The sequence below is a fragment of the Hyaena hyaena genome, unplaced genomic scaffold (assembly GCF_003009895.1).
Source record: "Hyaena hyaena isolate Hyena2069 unplaced genomic scaffold, ASM300989v1 scaffold_362, whole genome shotgun sequence".
Lineage (NCBI taxonomy): Eukaryota > Metazoa > Chordata > Mammalia > Carnivora > Hyaenidae > Hyaena > Hyaena hyaena.
This window is the reverse complement of record NW_024080998.1, coordinates 992,854-1,015,459: the sequence shown is the minus strand read 5'-3', so window position 1 is coordinate 1,015,459 and position 22,606 is coordinate 992,854. Positions and strand designations below refer to the sequence as shown.

General features: G+C 39.4%; 1 protein-coding gene across 1 annotated transcript in view; it reads right to left on the bottom strand.

The window, feature by feature from the left end:
• Window positions 1-22,606, bottom strand: part of TTC27 (tetratricopeptide repeat domain 27) — a 191,558-nt gene that overhangs the window by 24,119 nt on the left and 144,833 nt on the right. Inside the window, exons 14-16 of the mRNA XM_039250329.1 lie at window positions 18,787-18,885; window positions 12,780-12,832; window positions 6,465-6,630 (exon numbers count right to left, since the gene is read on the bottom strand). Of these exons, the coding sequence (XP_039106260.1) occupies window positions 6,465-6,630; window positions 12,780-12,832; window positions 18,787-18,885 (318 nt within the window). The remainder of the gene's footprint in view (window positions 1-6,464; window positions 6,631-12,779; window positions 12,833-18,786; window positions 18,886-22,606) is intronic.

Genomic DNA, 22,606 nt, shown 5'->3' with positions numbered 1-22,606 from the left:
GTTCCTTCTATGATGATTACATCACTGCAGAGCGATTCCACCCCCACCCACCAGACACTGAATATTGCCAGCAGCATTCTAAGGCACTTACTTCTAAGGAAAGCTATTAGCAGGTCCTGACACATGATCTCACTGTGGCTACTCCAATATGGTGCTACAGATGATAATTTCACCTGAGCAAGTTGCTCATTGTGTCTAGATGTTATGTTCTCAGTGATCTGTCTCTAAATCCAAATGTAAAAATTAAGCAAACAGCCTTAAGATCTGACATCTTCAAAAATGCTATTCAAAGTGCTTTGTTTAGGGGTGCCTGGATGGCTCGGTTTGTTAAGCGTCTGACTCTTGATTTCACCTCAGGTCAGGATGTCATGGTCATGGGAATTGAACCCTGTGTCAGACTTTGCGCTGAGAGACATGAGCTTGCTCGGGAGTCTCTCTCTCCCTCTCTCTCTCCGCCTCCCCCCACCAGGTGTGCACAAGCACAAGCTCTCTTTCTCTCTCAAAATAAACAAACATTAAAAAAAATAATAACCTCAAAGTGCTTTGTTTACAAGCACTATTTCTCACAACAGGTATGGTTCTTGGTGCCCCTGTGTGGGGCAGTGGGAAGTCTCAGGAAGCCCAAAGCTGCCATTAATTGTTTCTAAAAACACTGAACTTTTATAGAAACTAATTTCAAACTCACTGAACTATGCATACACAGATGAAATACTACTGTACAATAGGAAGTGTGTTTCATATTCTGAATTTGAGGAACAAAGGAAGAATTAGAGGAAAAAGAGATAAAATACCAGCCAGCCATAGATTATTTAAACTTACTTGAATTCCACTGTGATTAACATACATAGTTTCAGGTGTACAATACAGTGATTCAACAGCCCCATATGTTACAGTGCTCATCACGGGTAAGTGGGCTCTTAATCCCCTTCCTCTATTTCACCCATCCTCCCACCCACCTCCCCTCTCCTAACCATCGGTTCGTTCTCTATAGTGAAGAGTTTGTTTTTTGATTTGTCTCTCTCTCTCTTTTTTCCTTTGTTCATGTGTTTTGTTTCTTAAATTCCACATATGAGTGAAATCATATGGTATTTGTCTTTCTGTGACTGGCTATTTCACTTAGCATAATACATTCTAGCTCCATCCATGTTGTTGCAAATGGCAGGACTTCATTCCTTTTATGGCTGAATCGTATTCCATTGTGTATACATATACCACCTCTTCTTTACCCATTCATCTACTGATGGGCATTTGGGTTGCTTCCGTAATTTCGCTGTTGTAAATAATGCTGCAATAAACACTGTTGCATGTATCCCTTCAAATCGGCATTTTCGTATCCTTAGGGCACACACCCGGTGGCGTGATTACTGGATCGCAGGCTAGTTCTTTTTTGAGTTTTTTTGAGGAACCTCCATACTGTTTTCCACAGTGGCTGCACCAGTTTGCATTCCCACCAGCAGTGCATGTCCTTATCCTTATCCTCCATATCCTTGCCAACACTTGCTGTTTAGCTGGCCATAAAGTTAAACAAAATGCAAATAATTTTCTCTAGAAAACCAAAACATTTTCACTTAAATTAAGGATCAGAACATGATTTTTCCATGGGTACAAATTCCTAATAATTAGATTTGCTGGAAGGAGTGAAAAGCTCCAAGATTACCAAAATATGTTTGAAAAATCTAAGATAAAAGTTCAATCAAAGCATCTCAGGGGCGTCTGGGTGGCTCCGTCGGTTAAGTGGCCAATTGAGCCCTGCATCAGACTCTGTACCGACAGCTCAGAGCCTGGAGCCTCTATGTCAGATTCTATGTCTCCCTCTGTCTCTGCCCCTCCCTCTGCTCACACTCTGTCTCCCGCTCTCTCTCAAATAAATAAACATAAAAACATTTAGGAAAAAAAAAATCTCAATTCATGTCAGGAAAAGTTTTGTTGTTTTTTTTTTTTAAGATTTTTCCCCTTTTCTGAAAAATGTGTCTCTGTGCATTCAGAACTGAGGCTATATATAAATTGAAGGGGAAAAAAGTAATCCTCTCTTATACATTAAGCTTGGCTTCCTCTTTAGTTCTTCAGTAAAAACTTAAGAAAAATACATTTTTACTTCAAAACGAATTGTATTGACTGAGAACTGCCCAGAATTCCCCAGAATAAAAAACTATTATGTGAGTCTACTATTTCTTAGAAAAGGTTTCTGAAAGATTTCTGAGCATGTGTTCTTACAGTTCCAATGACATAGATTCAGTATACAACAAACCAAATCAACAACTCAAAGTTTTATCTTCAGAATCGACTAACTAAACTCAGATTAGTTTTGCCAGAGTTTTCTCCTTGGTATCTGCTACTGTGACTACCAATATATTATTCTAAATGTCACCTCTCTCCCCACACTGTTAGATACTCATACACAGCAGTATTATTTTAGACATGTGCAAGAATTTTTTCCCTCCTGAGAGAGAAGAGAGGACACTCCTAAGAAGCTAGGAGTCATAGAGGAACCGTAGGGATGGAAGAAAAACCTAAGTAATATTCTCCAGCACATTTCCAGCTAATTTAATTGCAGGAGATTGGAATGATCAAGGCTGAACCTATTTTACTCTAAATCATCATCTTCAGTCAAGCAACTGTTTCACTTTCATCTTGCCTTTCTTTTGGAATATAGGCCTGTCAGGTACAGGGCAGGTAGACAATCGGGCATACTGATACACTAAAGTCAATGAAAACCAGCAATATCCTGATGACTTGATAACTCTTTATGAGGTGGAAGTAACAGTTTTTCAGAACAATCTTTGAACAGTTATTTTGTTTGATACCATTAGTTTCCTTAAAACAAGGGGGAAGATATGCCATTTGCAACTACATGGATGGAACTAGAGGGTATTATGCTAAGTGAAATTAGAGAAAGACAAATATCATATGACTTCACTCATATGAGGACTTTTTTTTTTTTTAATGTTTTATTTATTTCTGAGAGAGAGAGACAGCATGAGCAGGAGAGGGTCAGAGAGAGAGGGAGACACAGAATCTGATACAGGCTCCAGGCTCTGAGCTGGCAGTCAGCACAGAGCCCGACGCGGGGCTCGAACCCACGAGCAGTGAGATCGTGACCTGAGCTCAAGTCAGATGCTTAACCGACTGAGCCACCCAGGTGCCCCATGAGGACTTTAAGATACAAAACAGATGAATATAAGGGAAGGGAAGCAAAAATAATATAAAAACAGGGAGGGGGACAAAAACATAAGTGATTCTTAAATACGGAGAACAAACAGAGGGTTACTGGAGGGGCTGTGGGAGGGGGGGTGGGCTAAATGGTAAGGAACATTGAGGAATCTACTCCTGAAATCATTGTTGCACTATATGCTAACCAAGTTGGATGCAAATTAGAAAAATAAATTAAATGAAAATTTTCTTAAAAAGGGGGTAAGATACATACATATGTTGCAAAGTCCAACACAGGCCATGAATGTGCAAAACTACCCCATAAGGCTGTACTGAGAACTGAGTTAATCCCTGTCAAGTGCTTAGAATAGTGTCTGGCACAAGCCAGATAAATAAGCCGTCAATAAATATTAGACCACGTCCCACTTTGACCTGCTTTACGTGCCTTGGGAAACACAGGAAAATAAGTAATGCTTATGAACCCCAACCCACCCAAGTCCATCTCCCATGGAAGGAGAGTGGCTAGACCTAGCCAGTTGCGCTCCTTACATAAAACCAACTCGAAGGGTGCCGAGCATGGAAGAGTGATCAGGATTTTCTCAGGAAAATCCAAAAAGCCAGTCTGCTAAGTCAACTATTACTAATCCTTAGCAGATATGAAGGACTGCAGTGAATTAAAATATGGATTCAGAAGGGATATCCCACTTGCATTCAAAAGAAAAGCAGATCAGTGAGAAATTGGAGACACGTGATGGAAGATTAATGGGGTCAGACTGCCCAAGGAGCCAATTCTAAGACAATTCAGGAAGATGGGACATCCCCAGTAGCAACAGCAGCAGGACAGGAGCACAGGACAGCAACCAGAGAAGCAACCCTTCTGGTCCGGACAGGAGCGGGGCTTCACACCCCCTTCCCACCTGTGTGTGGTTTCTCCAGCCAAGCCAACCAGACTCCTCTATGGGCCCTTCCTGCACTGACAGTTTGTAATTCTAAAGCACGCTGGAATTGAGCCAGTGGTGGTGTCTCAATGAGGGGTGTTGGATTTGAATGTTTTAGGCACATTTTTAAAATGTGAAAGAAAAAAAAAACAATTTATTTCAAGTACAAAATGGAATAAACAATCAATGTAAATCATTTACCTTCTCCCTGAGATTTTAGGCACAGCTTACAGAATGCTTTCTGGGGAAGAAAGATCTTTGAAAAAATTAAGTTGAAGTAAACAAGGGATAAGTACTTTGGAATCTCTGCCCCACCCTCAGTGGTTCTGTGACATATCGAGCTCTGTTCAGAGCCTCATCGGGGCCCTTGGTCAACCGGCTAAGTGTAGAAGAGAAAGAGCTGCCTCAATAATTTCAGCTCTGTCAACAGGACACGTATCAGGCTGCCAGGAAACCATGCGAACAGATTTGCTAGGGCTCCAATCCTCTCCAGGATGGAAAATTCTGCTATGCCTCCACTCACGTTTCAGTTGATCTATAAAATTCAAGTCCCTTCTTTCTATAATGGAAGGTCAAGGTACAGTATTTATAAAGGACAAAAAAAGTATAAGAAAAAGAAAACTAATTCAAAGGGGTTGACATACATCCTAAAAGTAGGTGTATGTTTCTACTCAAAGCCAAAAGATCTTTCAAGTGAATGGCCTAGAACCTGAGCCTTACGGGAACTTGGCTGAGCTTGCAAGGCCATGCATACGTCAAGGGCTGGGGCTATACGACAGGGACCAGAAAAGCTAAATTTTGGAACAGCTGGAGTACAGATAATAGGTAATAAAAATAGAGAGGTATTATCATACATTAGATGTTACTTTGGTTTTTTCATAATTCCAACTTCAACATTTTAAATAGCATGTACTGATTCATGCAAAATGTCATATTTTCAAGGACCCTGATTTTGTAACCCACAGGCGCCTACACAGCCCTGTCTTTATACAGGCTTGACCTACAATTAAACCATAAGATCTTGTATATGTCATCCTGTTGGATGGCAAACCCAGTGGCTTCAAGTTTCCCGTTTCTTCTCAAAGGGTCTAGAACTTTCTGTACAGTGTTAGAGTCAACCATTCTGAATCCATCTCACCAAGAGGACCATTTCACTAAACACTGCAAAGAAAACGTTAGTCTTCATTTCTATATTGTTCAAAACATCTGCAAGTATGCGGTAAATGCTTGTCCAATGAGGGAACAAATGAGAATGGGGCCGCTCCCGCGAGGACATCACACAGACATCATTCTCTTCTGTTCCTGCAAGCCGCCTGTGTATACATAAACCACATAACAGATTTGCTTAACGAAGTCACAGTAACTTTCCGTCTGTGACTGCACAAACATATTTCACATAGGGATCCAGCATACGTAATGAAGAATACTCAGCTAGAGAAAAAACACTCGTTTTATAGATTACATGTGTTCAACACAATTTTCCTGTGTATAGCCAAGGAAACAATGTATATCAGTCAGACGATTCTGGTCACCAATCCTGATGTGTGTGTGTACGTGCGCGCACGCATGCACACATGTGTGTAGGCTGGGGAGTTTCGCACACTACAAACTCAGTGCTGACACGATCAACCTGGAGAGAACAGCAGGTCTCACAGATTGAGGTCTGAGTCCTATGCAAGTGCCGAGCCCTCCTGTTCCCCCCACCTCGGACGCCAGCCCCAAGTCCAGGTGGTCACCTGCGCTTTGTAAGTGGTTCCAACAACCCCCTCATTGAGTCGGGTTCGTTTGCTGGAGCAGTTCACAGAACTCCACAGAACTCCAAGAAACATTTTACTTAGGAGATCATCAGTTTATTTTGAAAAGATGTAACTCGGAAACAGCCAGATGGAAGAGGTGCATGGGGCAAAATATGTGGGGAAGGGCGTGGTGCTTCTCCCCACGCCTCCTGGGATTCACCAGCCAGAAGCGCTTCAAACCACACATTTCTGGGTTTTTACAGAAACTTAATCACAAAGACAAATTGATTAAATTACTGGCCATTGGTGATTTAATTCAATCTCCAGAATCTCCCCCCTCCTAGGAGGTCATGGAGGGAGGGGGGGATGGAGGTTATGGGACTGAAAGTTCCAACCCTCTAATCACATGGTTGACTCCCTGGCAACCATCCCCATCCTTAGGTGTTTTCCAAAAGTCACCTCATTAACTCAACAAAAGACACCTTTATAGTTGTCATCACTTAGGAAATTCCAAAGGTTTCTGGAGCTCTGTGCCAGAAACCAGAACCAAAACCAAATACATAGTTAGTCAACAGCACAATTATATAATCAAGCATTAACATCAATCACAAGTTGAAAAGACAAAATATGAATATCTTACCTGAATATCTTTGAATTTGTCTCGTAAGTCCAAGAGCCGGTGATAAGCTTTAATGGCTTCTGAAAATTCTCCAACATCAGTGCTAGTGAGAATGTAGTTTTCCCAGATCTGCCAATGTTCATAGTTGCACTTGAGGGCTTCTTGCAAAGTTCTAAAAGCTTTTACTCTATTAAAGGTCAGATAAGAGAATAATAATGAATAATCATACCTAAATAAACCATACCTTAATATATAAAATGCTAGTGTCTATTTTCTGTCAGTCCTTAGTCATTCATGTTAGTAAACAGAATTTGAGACCTAAACAACCCCAAATCAACTCAAATTTCCCTACAATTTCTTTTTTATTTAAAAGGAACAAGAAATTGCAAAACAAAAACAGGTAGAAATGCAACAATGACAGAGAGATGTAAATAAAAGCCAACTGGAAATTTTGGAGTTGAAAGAGACATTAAAACAAATTTTAAAAACCCTTAGTAGCTGACAAAAAACTACAATGCACACAAAGAGAGAACTGATGAACTAACTGGAAGACAACAGTGAGAAACCTACACAAAATTCAGATTATAATATAAAAGAGTAATAAAAAAAGGAAAGAATGAGAGGTAAGGTTCAAATATACACTTGATAGACATGGCAGAGTAAACAGTCAGATGCAGAAAATGTCAGGACATGATATCTGAAAAGACAATGGTTGAGAATTTTCCAGCACTGAACAAAGACCTAAATTCTTGTACCAAACATTATAAATAAAGATAAACCAACACCTAGATATACTGTATGAAACTTCAAAACATAAAGATAACTCCAGGGGTGCCTGGTGGCTCAGTTAGTTGAGCAGTGGACTCTTGATTTCAGCTCATGTCATGATCCCAGGGTCATGAGATGGAGCCTCACACTGGGCTCCACACTGAGCATGGAGTCTGCTTAAGATCCTTTCTCTCTCTCCCTCTGCTCCTCTCTCCTGTTTGTATGCTCTCTCTCTAAAATAAAATTAAAAATTAAAAAATAAAATAAAATTTACAAAAGATAATCTTAAAACCTACAAAAGAATGACAATGAATAGCAGATATTTCATTACCAACAAAGGATGTAGAAGATAACCGAATAGATTTTTTTTTTAATTTTTTAGTTCTTTTTTTTTTTTTAATTTTTTTTTTTTTTATTTATTTCTAGGAGAGAGAGAGACAGCGTGAGCAGGGGAGGGTCAGAGAGAGAGGGAGTCACAGACTGAAACAGGCTCCTGGCTCTGAGCTGGCAGTCAGCACAGAGCCCGATGCGGGACTCGATCCCACGAACCGTGAGATCATGACCTAAGCAAAAGTCGGACGCTCAACCGACTAAGCCACTCAGGCGCCCCAACCGAATAGGAGATTTAAAGCACTGCATGAAAATAATTGTCATGCCCCAAATTTTATAACTAGCTGAACTTACCACTCAAGAGTAAATGCAAAGTCAAACAATTTCAGATGTACAAAGACTAAGAAAGTTTACACCTATTGGCCCTATCTTATAAGAAGTACTAAAAGACCTTCTCTCATTAAAAAAAAAAAAGGGGGGGGGAGGGAGGAATCATCCAGAAAGAAAGGGATACAATAAATGATCAATGGTGAGAACAGAAAGTGATGAAATATGTCATTACTTTTAACTATTATTGAGAACAAAAGTTACTAATTGTGTAAAAAAAGTAACACTAAAATGATACAGACTATATTCTCTGAAATTATATAAGAACTCAATAGTAAATAGCTTAAAAATATATGCCTGGAAACTTAAAGATGCATGCCTAATAAAAAAAAAGGAAACCACAGTGAAGGGGAAAAGAAACTTGTATCAGAAAGTACAAAATATTTAGGGGTACCTGGGTGGCTCAGTTGGTTAAGTGTCTGACCTTGGCTCAGGTCATAATCTCCAGGCTTGTGAGTTCAAGCCCCATACTGGGCTCTCTTCTGTCAGCGCAAAGCCCACTTTGAATCCTCTATCTTCCTCTCTCTCTGCCCCTCCCCCACCTTGCACACGCTCTCTCTCTCTCTCTCTCAAAAATAAATAAGCATTAAAAAAAAATTCATCAAGGATCGCCTGAGTGGCTCTGTCAGTTAATCATCCGACTTCGACTCAGGTCATGATTTCGTACTTTGCGAGTTCAAGCCCCGAATCTGGCTCTGTGCTGACAACTCGGAGCCTGGAGCCTGCTTCAGATTCTGGGTCTCCCTCTCTCTCTCAAAAATAAATTTAAAATATTTCATCAAGAAAGTATGAAATACTTTGAACTTAATGAAAGTTACTAAAGATCACCATCTGCAGGATATAGCTGAAGCAGTATTTAGAGGGAAATTTGTGATCTTGAATGCATTTATAAAAAAAAAGATAATAAATTAGTGAAAATATTCAACTTAATATGGTAGGAAAATACCAAATAAACTTAAGACAGGAGAAAATAGTAAGAAAGTAAATATAAAGAAAGAATAGGGGGCGCGCCTGGCTGGCTCAGTCGGTGGAGCATGTGAGTCTTGATCTTGACATTGTGAGTTTGAGCCCCACATTGGGTGTAGAGGTTACTTACAAATAAAATTTTTAAAAAACAACAACAAAAAGAAAGAGTAGAAATGATTAACAAAACCAAAAGCTGGATCTTTGAAAAAAAAATAAAACAGACAAATGTCTAACTAGATTCCATTTAGAATAAAACAAAGTGGTACAAATGAGATTAGTAATTTTTTGAAAAAAAATCATAAAGAGAATGCTATGAACAAATTATAAAGATGAGCTAAAGAAACAGAAAGCCAAATAAATCAACTAAAGTTAAAGAAAAAGGCTAGGTAGTTTTACAGAAAAGGTATAACAAACCATAAAGTAATCCTTGTCTTATGCAGGTCACTTCAGAAAAGAGAAAAAGACCATTAAAAACTTGATACTGACAAAGAAATCAACAGAACTTCTTGTTACCTATTCTAAATGTTAAATATCTCATCCGTCAAAAAGATTCTTAATGCTTTACTGTCCTGGCTGGACAAAACTATGGTTCCTTTAGGGATCATAAATGCTTTACTGGACAGTTATAGTAATCTCCTTCAAATGTACGCCACCAATCTCCTTTTCCAAAGCCATGTTGAGTTCATTAATTTAGGACTGCAAGGTCCACCTCTCTTTCCTTGCTGAGCCCCACACTGTTTCAACAAGGCATCTCCTCCTCGATGATTTCAAGGCAAATTTTGGAAGGGATAATGGAGCTTCTGGTCATCCCAGGCCACTGCCCTGAGAATCACCCCCTGAAGCATTTGAAAAGAAGTATGCCTATGTCATCAGTAACTTTCCCCACAAATATTTTACACAGGAATCATTTAATCAATTTCTCATATACCTGCCGGAGTGAACACAATAACATCTTCTAATAAAGTCCTTTTGAAATAACAGCCAATTCACTGTAGTTTTTTTATTCTCTACCTTAAACAATTTACCTAAAAGTGTTATAGAAAGTACCGACTGGCTTATCTCTTGGCCCGCCAATCTTCAGAGTTAAAAATGAAGATATCTTTGCTGTAACACATCTTCAAATTTAGCCTTAAACTGTTTTTGGGAGGGTAGAGGGTGTGTGTGTGTGTGTGTGTGTGTGTGTGTGTGTGTGTGTGTGTGTGTCTTTTTTTTTTTTCTTTCTCTGTTCCACTTCCTGAGCCCACCTCCCACACAGCAGCAACTGCCTTCAACAGCCGTGGACCACGACTGCGGGACTGCGGTTCTCCGTAGAGAGGGGCTGGGTGACGTCATCCTGCTTGAAAAGGACTCAGCAGGCAGCAGCCCTGGCAGGAGGATTATCCCTTCTCCTGCATGTGCTCTGGTCCTCTAACCTCAATCTCCAGGTCTCTAAGTTGTTGCCATGAATTCTTTTCTCCTAGGTACAGCCTCTTCACAAGGATCTTCAGTTCAGGATTCACTTATCAAGCCCATAATGGTTGTGACACTGCACTATGCAAGTTATACAGAAAGATGGAAGATTTTCCCAAAGGACTGGTAGGGACATGATGCCTAGGGAACCAGATGAAACAACAAAAAGGGCACATTAGTGAAGAGAGAGCAAAGGGACAGATGAAATGGTCTGAAGGTCCCTTTTAGGCACGGATAGAATTCTTCTGAGAGGAGCAGTCATAATTTACCCCTGAAGTAACAATCTCATGAGTCAAAGATGAGCTATGTCTGGAACAGCAGCAAAGAAAGGAAAGAGCAAAGAGTCAAGAATAAGGCAGTGATTCACCTTTGACCTTACAACCCCACTTTTACACCAAAACTTATTTATGGAGCTGTAGGAAGACAAGAAAGTGTCAAAAAGAAGTTGAACAATGTGAGGAACCCGTCTGAGAGAAAGAGGAATGCTTAGGGTTAATGGGCTGGAGACAAGGTAGAGAGAGTATCAAGAGCTACACTACATACAAAATTATCAGGGTTGCCAGAAAGACCCACTGAGATCACTCTACAACTATGACAGGGATTTCCCCTGCCCCTTGCTTTAAACCAAAAGGGTCCCTAGGGAATTTTAACACAATCAGTTGCAATCAAGAACATAATATTATTTTCCAAAGACAAAGGTAGAAAAAACAGTACTTTATTTATGTAGTTTGTCATCCAAGAGCAGCAGAAGCATTTCATGATCTCAACATAATGTGGATTTAATGATATCTTCAGAAGTATCTTGTGAATCCACAAAGAAAAATTAAATTAAGCTTGAAAATAAGGCCAAATGAAGATGAAAAGAGAGCCATCCTTTCCTTCACTTACAAAAACTCTGGCAACAGCAATCCTTGTCTCTTCCCTTTCCTTGGTTTTCTGTGGCCAGTCACTAAGGCCAGTTGGTTGTCCCCTTTATAAATTGGCACCAGCCCCTTCTTTTTCCAGGCTAGTTATCTCCTGCCTGGACTGTTACAACAGCTGTCTCCTGACATGGTTCCCAGCCCCCAGTTTCCTCTCCAGTCTGTCTCACACTGCCACCAGATAAATCTTCCCCAAAAGCTTCTTTCTTCATGAATTAAACCCCCCCCCCCAACACCCACTGAAATCTCTGGCTTCCTACTGCCAACAGGATAGTCTCAACTTGTCAGTCAGATGATCAGAACATACAGCCATTTGACTCCAACCTTCTCTCTCCCTATAGACCTCACTATAATCTATAGTTGGTATAGTTTACTTGCTCTGCACATGTTTAGGTTTCTCTTGCCAGAGAGGCCTTCCTCTGTCCCCTCTACCTCCTCTTCAAATTTTAGCTTGACACCAACATTCTCTCAGAGGTATCCCTGAACCAAGATCATAATCACTTTCTCTTCTGGGACCCACAGAGTGTCTGGCATAGAATGAGTGTTTTAGCAGCGTGTGGGGGGCTCAGTCAGTTAAGCGATGGACTCTAGACTTTGGCTCAGATCATGATCTCATGGTTTTATGAGTTCAAGCCCCACATCAGGCTCTGCACTGACAGTACAGAGCCTGCTTGGTATTCTGTCTCCCTCTCTCTGTCCTCTTCCCCCACCTTCTCTCAATATCTCTATCAAAATAAATAAACTTAAAAAAAAAAAAAAGAATGAGTGTTCTACAAATATCACTCACTATAACTATAGCTCTCTTTGTATTTCCCATTTGATACTTACTTCATACTACTTCTTTTAAATTTTTTTAATGTTATTTATTTTTGAGAGAGACAAAGACAGAGCATGAGCAGGGGAGGGGCAGAAAAAGAGGGAGACCCAAAATCCGAAGCAGGCTCCAACCTCTGAGCACACGGCCCGACACAGGGCTCAAAATCACAAACGTGAGATCATGACCTGAGCAGAAGTCAGACACTTTACTGACTGAGCCTCCCAGGTGCCCCTACCACATACTACTTCTAATGCTAATCAATTTTTAAAATAATACAGTGCTACATTTTATTTTTTCAATCTATAATTCCTAAAGACACTGGTTCATACTTATATTTCTCAGTAATATCTAGCACACAGCAAACAATCAATAAGAATCTATCAATGGAGTTAATGAGCTAAGGGCATGCTTGCTTTGAAATTTAGGATGTAAAACTTCAGTATCAAATAAAGATTCCAAATAATATTTCTTATTTTATTACATGGTAAATATTTTCAAGAAATAAACTACATTTAGAATTCAAATGGCTATATTAAGTCATTCTAATTCAAAGACAAGGATGGGCAAGAGGAAAAGAAGGAAGGCACTATGTTCTGCATTCCATGGAAGAAAATCTCATTTGTAAAAACAACAAAAAAAATTTTTTTTACCTCTTTCATTTTGGAAACTGAGTTCTTCATATCTGCCTGATGTACTTACTTTTGTTTTAATCGGATATAGGAAGTTGACAAATTGTTCCAAGCCTCAGCATTCTGAAATGATAGAGAACCCAGTTACAGACCAGTCCCATTTAGGTAACATAACTGCTACAACTCAAAGTAGAACATATTTTCCTAGTCCAAGACGTGCTCTTTACAATCACAATTGTCAATAAGGAATGTTTAAGTTGTATGAGAAAGTTCAGTGAATTAAACTTAATTTTTATAATTTTAAACAAAAATAGTCAACAAATTGATACAACTATTACAGCACTAATTTGGAATTTACCTAAGACTTTATTTCCAAATTTATATTTCCAAAATAACTGAACAATCTGCAACATCATTTACATAATATATAGACATTACAAATCCAAGACCATGCAGAATACTGTTTTTCATATCTTTTTTAAATATTTATTTTTTGGAGAGACAGCACGAATGGGGAAGGTGTGGGGGAGGGAGGGGACGGAGGATCTAAAGAGGGCTCCACACTGACAGCAGAGAACCTGATGAGGAGCTCAAACTCACGAACCACGAGATCATGACCTGAGCCAAAGTTGGATGCTCAACTGACTGAGCCACCCAGGAGCTCCTGTTTTTCATATACTGAAAGGGTTTGCTGTTTTACCATCATCTTTCATCAGATAGGAGAATAAAGGAGTATGTGTTCTCCAGTGTTATTCCTAAGTATTTCATCAATCAAATATATTTCTCTACTTATTCCTCTGTGCAATGACAAAAATAAATTAAAGCCCTCACGTGACTATTGATTCTAATAAGAACGATATGAATTATACTTCTTCCTCTTTGTTGAGCTTTTTATGAAATATAGAGTATATAGTTTTCAAATTCCAAACGTATGATTTAAAAATTAAGTGGCAATGGACCTCTGCTTGCAGACATAGCACAGTCAGTACCAGACTAGCCTTACTACCATAAAAAGCTACAAACTGGACAAAATTTAGGAAACAACTATTTCTGAGAAGTTGGACAACAAGCAGCAAGGGATGTGACCCTTAAGAGAAGGTAAACTGAGATGTGTCAACAATCAGCCTACACCTCCATGTTGAGGCACTTTCAGGGCTGCAGCATAGGGAGGAAGAAACCCAACAAAGCACAGCAAGTCTTACTGAGATTAACAAAAAGAGATCAAGGGCTCCTGGGTGGCTCAGTTGGTTAAGCATCTGACTCCTGATTTCAGCTCAGGTGATGATCTAAAGGTTGTGAGATCGAGCCCCATGTTGGGATCCACACTAGGCATGGAACCTGCTTGAGATTCTCTTTCTCTCTCTCTCTCTCTCTCCCCTTCTGCTTCCCTGATGGTGCCCACGTGTGCTCTCTTCTCTCTCTAAAAACAAACAAAAAAAAAGATTAAAGTTCAGGGCTCACATCAGACAACAAAAGGAAATCAAAGGCATCAGAATTGGCAAAGAGGAAGTCAAACTTTCACTCTTCGCAGATGACATGATACTCTACATAGAAAACCCGACAGACTCCACCAGAAGCCTACTAGAACTGATCCAAGAATTCAGCCAAGTTGCAGGGTACAAAATCAACGTACAGAAATCGGTTGCATTTTTATACACCAATAATGAAGCAACAGAAAGAGAAATCAAGAAACTGATCCCATTCACAATTGCACAAAAAACCATAAAATACCTCGGAATAAACCTAACCAAGGATACAAGAGATCTGTATGATGAAAACTATAGAAAACTTATGAAGGAAATTGAAGAAGACACAAAGAAATGGAAAAACATTCCATGCTCATGGATAGGAAGAATAAATATAGTTAAGATGTCATTACTACCTAAAGCACTCTACACATTCAATGCAATTCCAATCAAAATTGCACCAGCATACTTCTCAAAACTAGAACAAACTATCCAAAAATTTGTATGGAACCACAAAAGACCCCGAATAGCCAAAGTAATACTGAAAAATAAAACCAAAACGGGAGGTATCACCATCCCAGACTTCAGCCTCTACTACAAAGCTGTCATCCTCAAGACAGTATGGTATTGGCACAAAAACAGACCCATAGACCAATGGAACAGAATTGAGAACTCAGAAGTGGACCCAAAAGTATACAGCCAACTGATCTTTGACAAAGCAGGAAAGAATATCCAATGGAAAAAAGACAGCCTTTTTAACAGATGGTGTTGGGAGAACTGGACAGCAACATGCAGAAGAATGAAACTAGATCATTTTCTCACACCATGCACAAAAATCAACTCAAAATGGATAAAGGACCTGAACGTGAGACAGGAAACTATCAACACCCTAGAGGAGAAAGCAGGAAACAACCTCCTTGACCTCCACCGCAGCAACTTCTTACTTGACACATCCCCAAAAGCAAGGGAATCAAGAGCAAAAATAAACTGTTGGGACCTCATCAAGATTAAAAGCTTCTGCACAGCCAAGGAAACAACCCAGAAAATTAATAGGCAACCAACGGAATGGGAAAAGATAGTTGCAAATGACATATCAGATAAAGGGTTAATATCCAGAATCTATAAGGAACTCACCAAACTACACGCCCGAAAAACAAACAACCCAGTGAAGAAATGGGCAGAAGACATGAACAGACACTTCTCCAAAGAGGACATCCAGATGGCCAACAGACACATGAAACGATGCTCAGCATCCCTCCTCATCAGGGAAATACAAATCAAAACCACACTGAGATACCACCTCACGCCAGTCAGAGTGGCTAAAATGAGCAAATCAGAGAACTCTAGATGCTGGCGAGGATGTGGAGAAACGGGCACCCTCCTACACTGTTGGTGGGAATGTAAACTGGTACAGCCCCTCTGGAAAACAGTGTGGAGGTTCCTCAGGAAACTAACAATAGAACTCCCTTATGACCCAGCAATAGCACTGCTAGGAATTTACCCAAGGGATACAGAAATGCTGAGGCATAGGAGCACATGTACCCCAATGTTCATAGCAGCACTCTCCACAATAGCTAAAACATGGAAAGAGCCTAAGTGTCCATCAACAGATGAATGGATCAAGAAGATGTGGTTTATCTATACCATGGAATACTACATGGCAATGAGAAACAATGAAATCTGGCCATGTGTAGCAACATGGATGGACCTTGAGGGTGTTATGCTGAGCGAAATAAGTCAGGCAGAGAAGGACAAATACCATATGTTTGCACGTATAGGAGGATTAGGAGGAACTTGACGGAGGAACAAGGGGGAGAAGAAGGGCGGAAATGGTGGGGGAAAGGGAGAGAGGCAAACCATGAGAGACTCTTGAATGCTGACAAAAACTGAGGACTGATGGATGTGGGGGGGAGGGGGGGATGGGCATGGAGGAGGGCACTTTGGGGATGAGCACTGAGTGTTATGTAGAAACTAATTTGACAATAAACTATTTGTAAAAAAAAAAAAAAAATAAAAAAATAAAGTTCAGGGCTCAAAAGTTGGCTAGAGTTTGCAGGGCAAAGAAACAGGGAAATGAGAGCCATGCAGAGAATAAGTTCCAGAAATCTCAATAAGCATCTCTGTGGGTCCCTGGCTGAATATTAAGCTATAAGTGTTCAGGGCAAAACTTCTTGCAGCCAAGCAGAGAACAACTGCCAGAGAGTTGTGAGCTGAATGGAAATTCTGGAGGCCACATGATGCTAGGAACTATTCAAGTTCCAACCAATCACAGTGGAGAACTCATTGATCACACATGGTATTAAGGGTAGCCACCAAAAGCTCACACCTTAGACAAGTGTGATTACAACCGCAGAATAAGGACAAGGCAAGACCCACCCTAACAAAGCTTAAAATAAAGCTGATCCACAGTAAATTAGACAAATGCCAAAATAAAGCTCTACCTTCCTTAAGGGAAAACAACAGAACCCAGAAGCTCAACACAGCATCCATGATGTGCAGGATACAATTAAAAATCTTGATAGATGTGCAAATGAGCAAGAAAATTCACCCATAGCCGAAGGAAAAATTAGTAGAAACAGAGAAATGAAAAAGATGTTGTAGACATCAAAACGAAGACTTCAAAACAGCTGTTATTAAAACAAAGATTTGAAAAAGACATGAACGCAATAAAGAAACAACTTGGGAATCTCATAAACATGAAAACTGTAAAAAGGACCAAAGGAAAGATTTTGAACTAAAAAAATAGATTATCTGAAATGATACATAGCCTTCCTAAGTTGAGAGATAATTGGTATATAACTCTGTTTTATTTTTCAGTGGATACTATGATTTGATACATTTATATACTGGGAAATGATCACTGCAATAAGTTCAGTCAACATCTACCACCACATAAACTGTGAGGAATTTAATAAACGGATTTAACAGCAGATTGGACATAAACATCAGAGCTAAAAGAATAAAACTCTTACAAGAAAAGAGAGGCGTAAATCTTCATGACCTTAAATCTGGCAATGGATTCTTAGATAGGATACCAAACACATGAGCAATAAGAGAAAAAAAATAGGTAAGTTGGGCCTCATCTAAACTAAAAACTGATGTACCTCAAAAGAGACCTTTAAGAAAGTGAAATACAGTGTACAAAATGGGAGAAAATATTTGCAAATCATATATCTGATATGGGGCTTGTATCTAGGATGTTTAAAGAGCTCCTACAACTCAACAATAAAAAGACAACTAACCCAATTTAAAACTGGGCAAAGGATGCCAACAAACATTCCTCCAAAGATGAGACACAATGGCCAAGAAGCATACGGAAAGATCTCCAACATCACTAGGCACCAGGGAAATGGAAAATGAAGCCACAGTGAGATACCACCACCAAGGATGACTGGAACCAACAAGCCAGATAATAACAAGAGCTACCAAAGTGTGGAGAAACGGGAGCCCCCGTACATTGCTGGTGGGGACATAAAACGGTGATTTAGAAAACAGTTTGGCAGTTTCTCAGAATTCTGAACACAAAGCTGATATACCCAGTAACTCTACCACATTCCTAAGAGGAACAGAATCGTATGTCCACGCAAAAACTGTAAATGACTGTTGAGAGAGCCAAAAAATGGAAACAATTAAATGTCCAACAATGGAAGAATAAGTAACTTGATACACCCATATAATCGACTATTACTTGGCCATAAAACAGAAAGAAGTACTAATACGTGCAACAACATGAGTGAACTGGGAAAACACCCATCTAAATGAAAGAGGCCACAAAAGACCACAGAGCGTAGGATTCCATGTACAGGAAATGTCAGAAATAGGCAAATCCACATTAGTAGTTGCCTGGGGCAGGGAGTGGAGAGTGGCGAGTGGAAGGTGTTTGAAAGAAATGAGGAGTGACTGCTAATGGGTACAGGGTGTTCTTTTTATGATAATAAAAATGTTCTAGAATTGACTGTAGTGATGGTTGCACAGCGCTATTAAGAAGTCACTGAATTTTACCTCGGAATGGAAGAACATGATATGTGAATTATTTATCATCTCAGTGAAACTATTAAATATTAAAGGACTGTAAACTAAAAGAACTTTCTAATAATGCAATGAACATAGGCAGCACACATTACTGAATGACAGGATAGATGTGACATTTTACTATATACTTCTGTTAAAAGTAGAATTTTAACTAAAAAACTGTTGTATCAAACTTGCTTTCCACAAATAACTTAGCTATTATAAGAAACTTATTTCTAGATTTATAAATAACTTACCTTAAGGTGTGACTTTCTGTCAAAAATATAATTTCTTCCGATTGCTTTTCTTTTGACATAAAATAATAGAAAATTTGAAATTTTTTGCTTCTTTTATGTTTTTTTTAATTGTGATAAGAACACTTAACATGAGATCTACCTCTCTACAAAATTTTAAGTACACAACACAGTATTGTCAACCACAGTACAATGTTGAACACTGTGCTCTCTAGATCTCTAGAATCTATTCATCCTGCATAACTGAAACTGTGTACCCATAGGAATTACTGAGCTACAGTACAATTCAAGTAACTCAGAGACTCTCCCAGAGCTGTGAGAAGGAAAGAAGACCGAACAAACTTACATCGGGTTCTAGAGTCACACAACGCTGAAATGCCTTCGCGGAACCTGCATAGTCTTCCAAGGCCAAATAGGCACAGCCCAGAGAAAACCACACCCCGAGCTGCAAAGACAAAAAGGTCAAAATCATTCATGCAAATAGAGACATCTACTGATATTTACCTTACCCTTTACATAAGTTTCAATGCAGGAAATTTAGTAACAGAAGTGAATTTCTTCATGGAGTTTTGAAAGCTAACACAATACTGAATGCATGTGCAATTATTACTGCATGTCTTTTGCTAAGAAAGACCACTCTTTGTGCTAACCAAACGCTGTGAATGCAATCAAGAGCTCTGTCTACAAACCCTGATGCTACCAATGTGGGATGAATCTAACATTTTTACCGAGTATCAACTATGTCAAAAGTATACAAGTGTTAGAATGCCTGGGTGGCTCAGCCACTTAAGCGTCTGGACTTTGGCTCAGGTCATGATCTTATAGTTGGTGAGTTAGAGCCCCCTGTCAGGCTATGCGCAGACAGCTCAGAGCCCGAAGCCTGCTTCGGACTGTGTGTCTCCCTCTCTGCTGGCCCTCCCCTGCTAGCACTCTGTCTCTCTCAAAATTAATTAATTAATTAATTAATTAATTAAAACATTAAAAAATTTTAAGTATACAAAGTAATAGCAAATTTACAACTGATAAATGTATAACAAACTTGAGAGAAGGAAAAAAATACTCTTGCTTTCATCTTCAAGCTAGACCACAAACAATTCTGCACTTTAAACAAAAGCCAACTGCCCTACCACGTATCTGCCTGGGCATGCCTGAAAATAATTTAGAAAAAAGCAGGCTGAGAATCTACATTACCAAATAGTCATTCAAAATGGAAAGCCTGACTTAAGTCAGTAAGATATAAGAGCACAGAGATTTAGAAAAAAAAAAAGAGAAAAAGTAGGTGAATTAGGAAGTAGCTATTGAAATTACAAAAGAATTCTTCATATTACAGGGTTTCCTTAAAATTCAATAGCCTGTATCAAAAGGAAGATAAAGCTGATAAAAATTTCAATGAAATTAGTCAGAAATGCAGCTGTTACAAGGCAAGCTTGCTTTCCTTTTGGTTACGAGAGCAGCCAGGGCAGCGGAGGAAGAACGCAGCCTACTCCCTCACTGACTCCCAGGACAAAGGCTGGGAGCAGGCAGACAGGTCTGGTGGCACCCTTCAGGGTGGGAAAGGAAATGAGGTGCTCTGTTATCTGTCTGTAGCCTTCCACAGAGACAACCAGGAGGCACCCCCATACCCCTCCTCCCCCAGCCATTTTCACAAAACTTGTTCCATATGGCTAGTTGGGGCCTGAAGGGTTTTTAAGCAGATAAAGATTTTTTAGCCGATAATTAGAGATAAGGCTTAAAAAGCAAACATCCTTGGGCAATTTAACACTTTGCCTTAAATTCACAAGAGGCTATAAATAACTGCTATCAGGAGCCTTTATGGAGAACAGATTTTGTTAGAGGAATAGGTACCACTGAAGAGGGTGGGTGTATGATGGGGGGCGGGGGGGAAGCTAGAGATTCCAGGTTGAAGCAAAGCTAGAAGTTCACTTTTCTGAATCAAGGGGCTACCAGCACCTGAAAAAAGACATCATTACACTTTCCATCTATCAGTTATTTACAGAATCAAGAGACCAAGCCATACTCACTAAATATGATACATTCTGAGCTCGCCTTAAGTCTGATGCTAACGTATAAACAATATATAAAACAAGCTCTCTAACGTCTAAGCAACGTGTAAGTTTCAAAATCTGTCTTACATTTCATCAGGTATAAGGTATACCTTTTTTTCACCGTTTAACAGCTCTGAAATAGATCCAACAGCTTTGTCAGAGTTTATTGGAGGCATTTTATTTTCTATACAAGGTGGCACTTAAAATAAATGTGCCTCTTACAACTGATGGTATCTTATATCCAATGAATTATGGTCACAAGTTTACTTGGAAGGAGGGATACCTCGTTCTGGGACTAAAGCAAGAACAATGAAAATTGCCCTCGAAGTTCTCAAAATCCATGTGCCGTGCTTGCTTTCTGAAAATAAACTTCTATAAAACTATTTCACATGTGTTGTTATTAAAAAGAGAAAAAAAAGCAAGTGTAAATTCAAGATGTAAATAAAGAACTTTATTTTTCAATCCACCTGGAAAGACAAAGGTTAAGAATCTAAAATTAGCAATTACTCACAGCTCTAAAACAAGCTGGTAATGAGATTACTATTTACCTTTAAGGTTTTGAAAGAGGTCAGTGTTTTGTAACTAGTGTCTTAAAACCAAATAAATTTAATGAAAATCAGGCTGATGACTTCATTTAATATATAGAATTATGGTTCTCACTTTTTTTTTTTTTTTACTCTTGGTCATGTGTGCTGTTGTTTTAATAATTTGCATGTGAAGGAAAATTCTAGGACCATTAAAGCTAGTAGATTTCCATCTGTTGATAAGATATAATTACATAGGAGATGGTTTTTGCACACACCCTATTCTTTGAAATCATGAAATGGGTTTTTAAAAAACAAACTCAAGGATCTTCTAATTGCTTGTAGCTGACACACTAAACTATAAATAATAAATTCAGACGTTGTTTCTCCATTGAGTCCTCAGAATTTGGAGGACTAAGGAGAATAGCTGGTGCCTCTTTTACTTTTTTTCATTTTAAACGATTACCTAATATGCCAATAGTGACTGGCATCTTGATTCAGGTCATGCTCCTAAAAAAAGAACATCATAACACCTGGGTGGCTCAGTCGATTAAGCACCCAACTCTTGATTTTGGCCCAGGACATCATCTTGCAGTTCTTGAGATCAAGCCCTGCCTTGGGTTCTGTGCTGAGCATGGAGCCTTCTTGGGATTCTCTCTTTCCCTCTCTCTTTCTCTCTCTTGCTCACACACACATACTGTCTCTCAAAATAAATACTAAAATAATTTATTTAAAAGAAAAAAAGAACATCATAAGAAGGAAAATCAAAAGCCTCAAAAAAACCTTGACAGATGATTCCCCAAATTAAAACTGTGTATGTTTGAGTATAAAACACCTCTACCTTTCAGTCTAGTGCAATCATGTAGGGATATAATGTTAGCCTCCTCACGTTTTCTAGAAGCCACATTCAAAAAGTAAAAAAGGGAGTATGTAGCTGGCTCAGTCAGTGGAGCATGTAACTCTTGATATTAGGGCTGTGACTTCAAGCCCCACGTTGGATGTAGAGATCTTTAAAAAAAAAAAAAATCTAAGTCCTCTGGCTGAGACCCTCACTTGGGCTCCTACCTGTCACATGCTATAGCCTCTCCTGTTCCTCTCTATACAATGGCAGTCAGAATAATTAGCACATAATGAGCAGTTACTATGTGTGCCAAGCACTGACACCAGGAGCTTTCCATCCATACATTACCTCAGTTCTTCCTCACAAAAGCCTCCCAAGGTAGTAAATATTACCCTCATTAGAGAGATGACAATGGGTCATAGAGTCAGTCTGTGACAGAGCAGAGATCTGACTCAGTCAGCGGGACTGCAGAGCCCACGTCTTCTCCACGTGGCCACCCTGCCTCCCACTGTACCATTCTGCCCACACACAGCCATGATTTACGGCAATACCATCCTCATCACCAATCAAGCAAGACAGGAAAAAAAAAAAGAGTTAACATGGGCTGGGAAAGCCCAGGAGATCAACTGTTTAAGAACTGGAGCATATCTACCCCCAAAAGCTCTCCCAATTAGGCCAGTGGACACAGATGAGACACAAGAATGGACGGCCATGTTTAGATGGAGGAAGAGCTGAAAGGCAAACCTCTTATCAAAG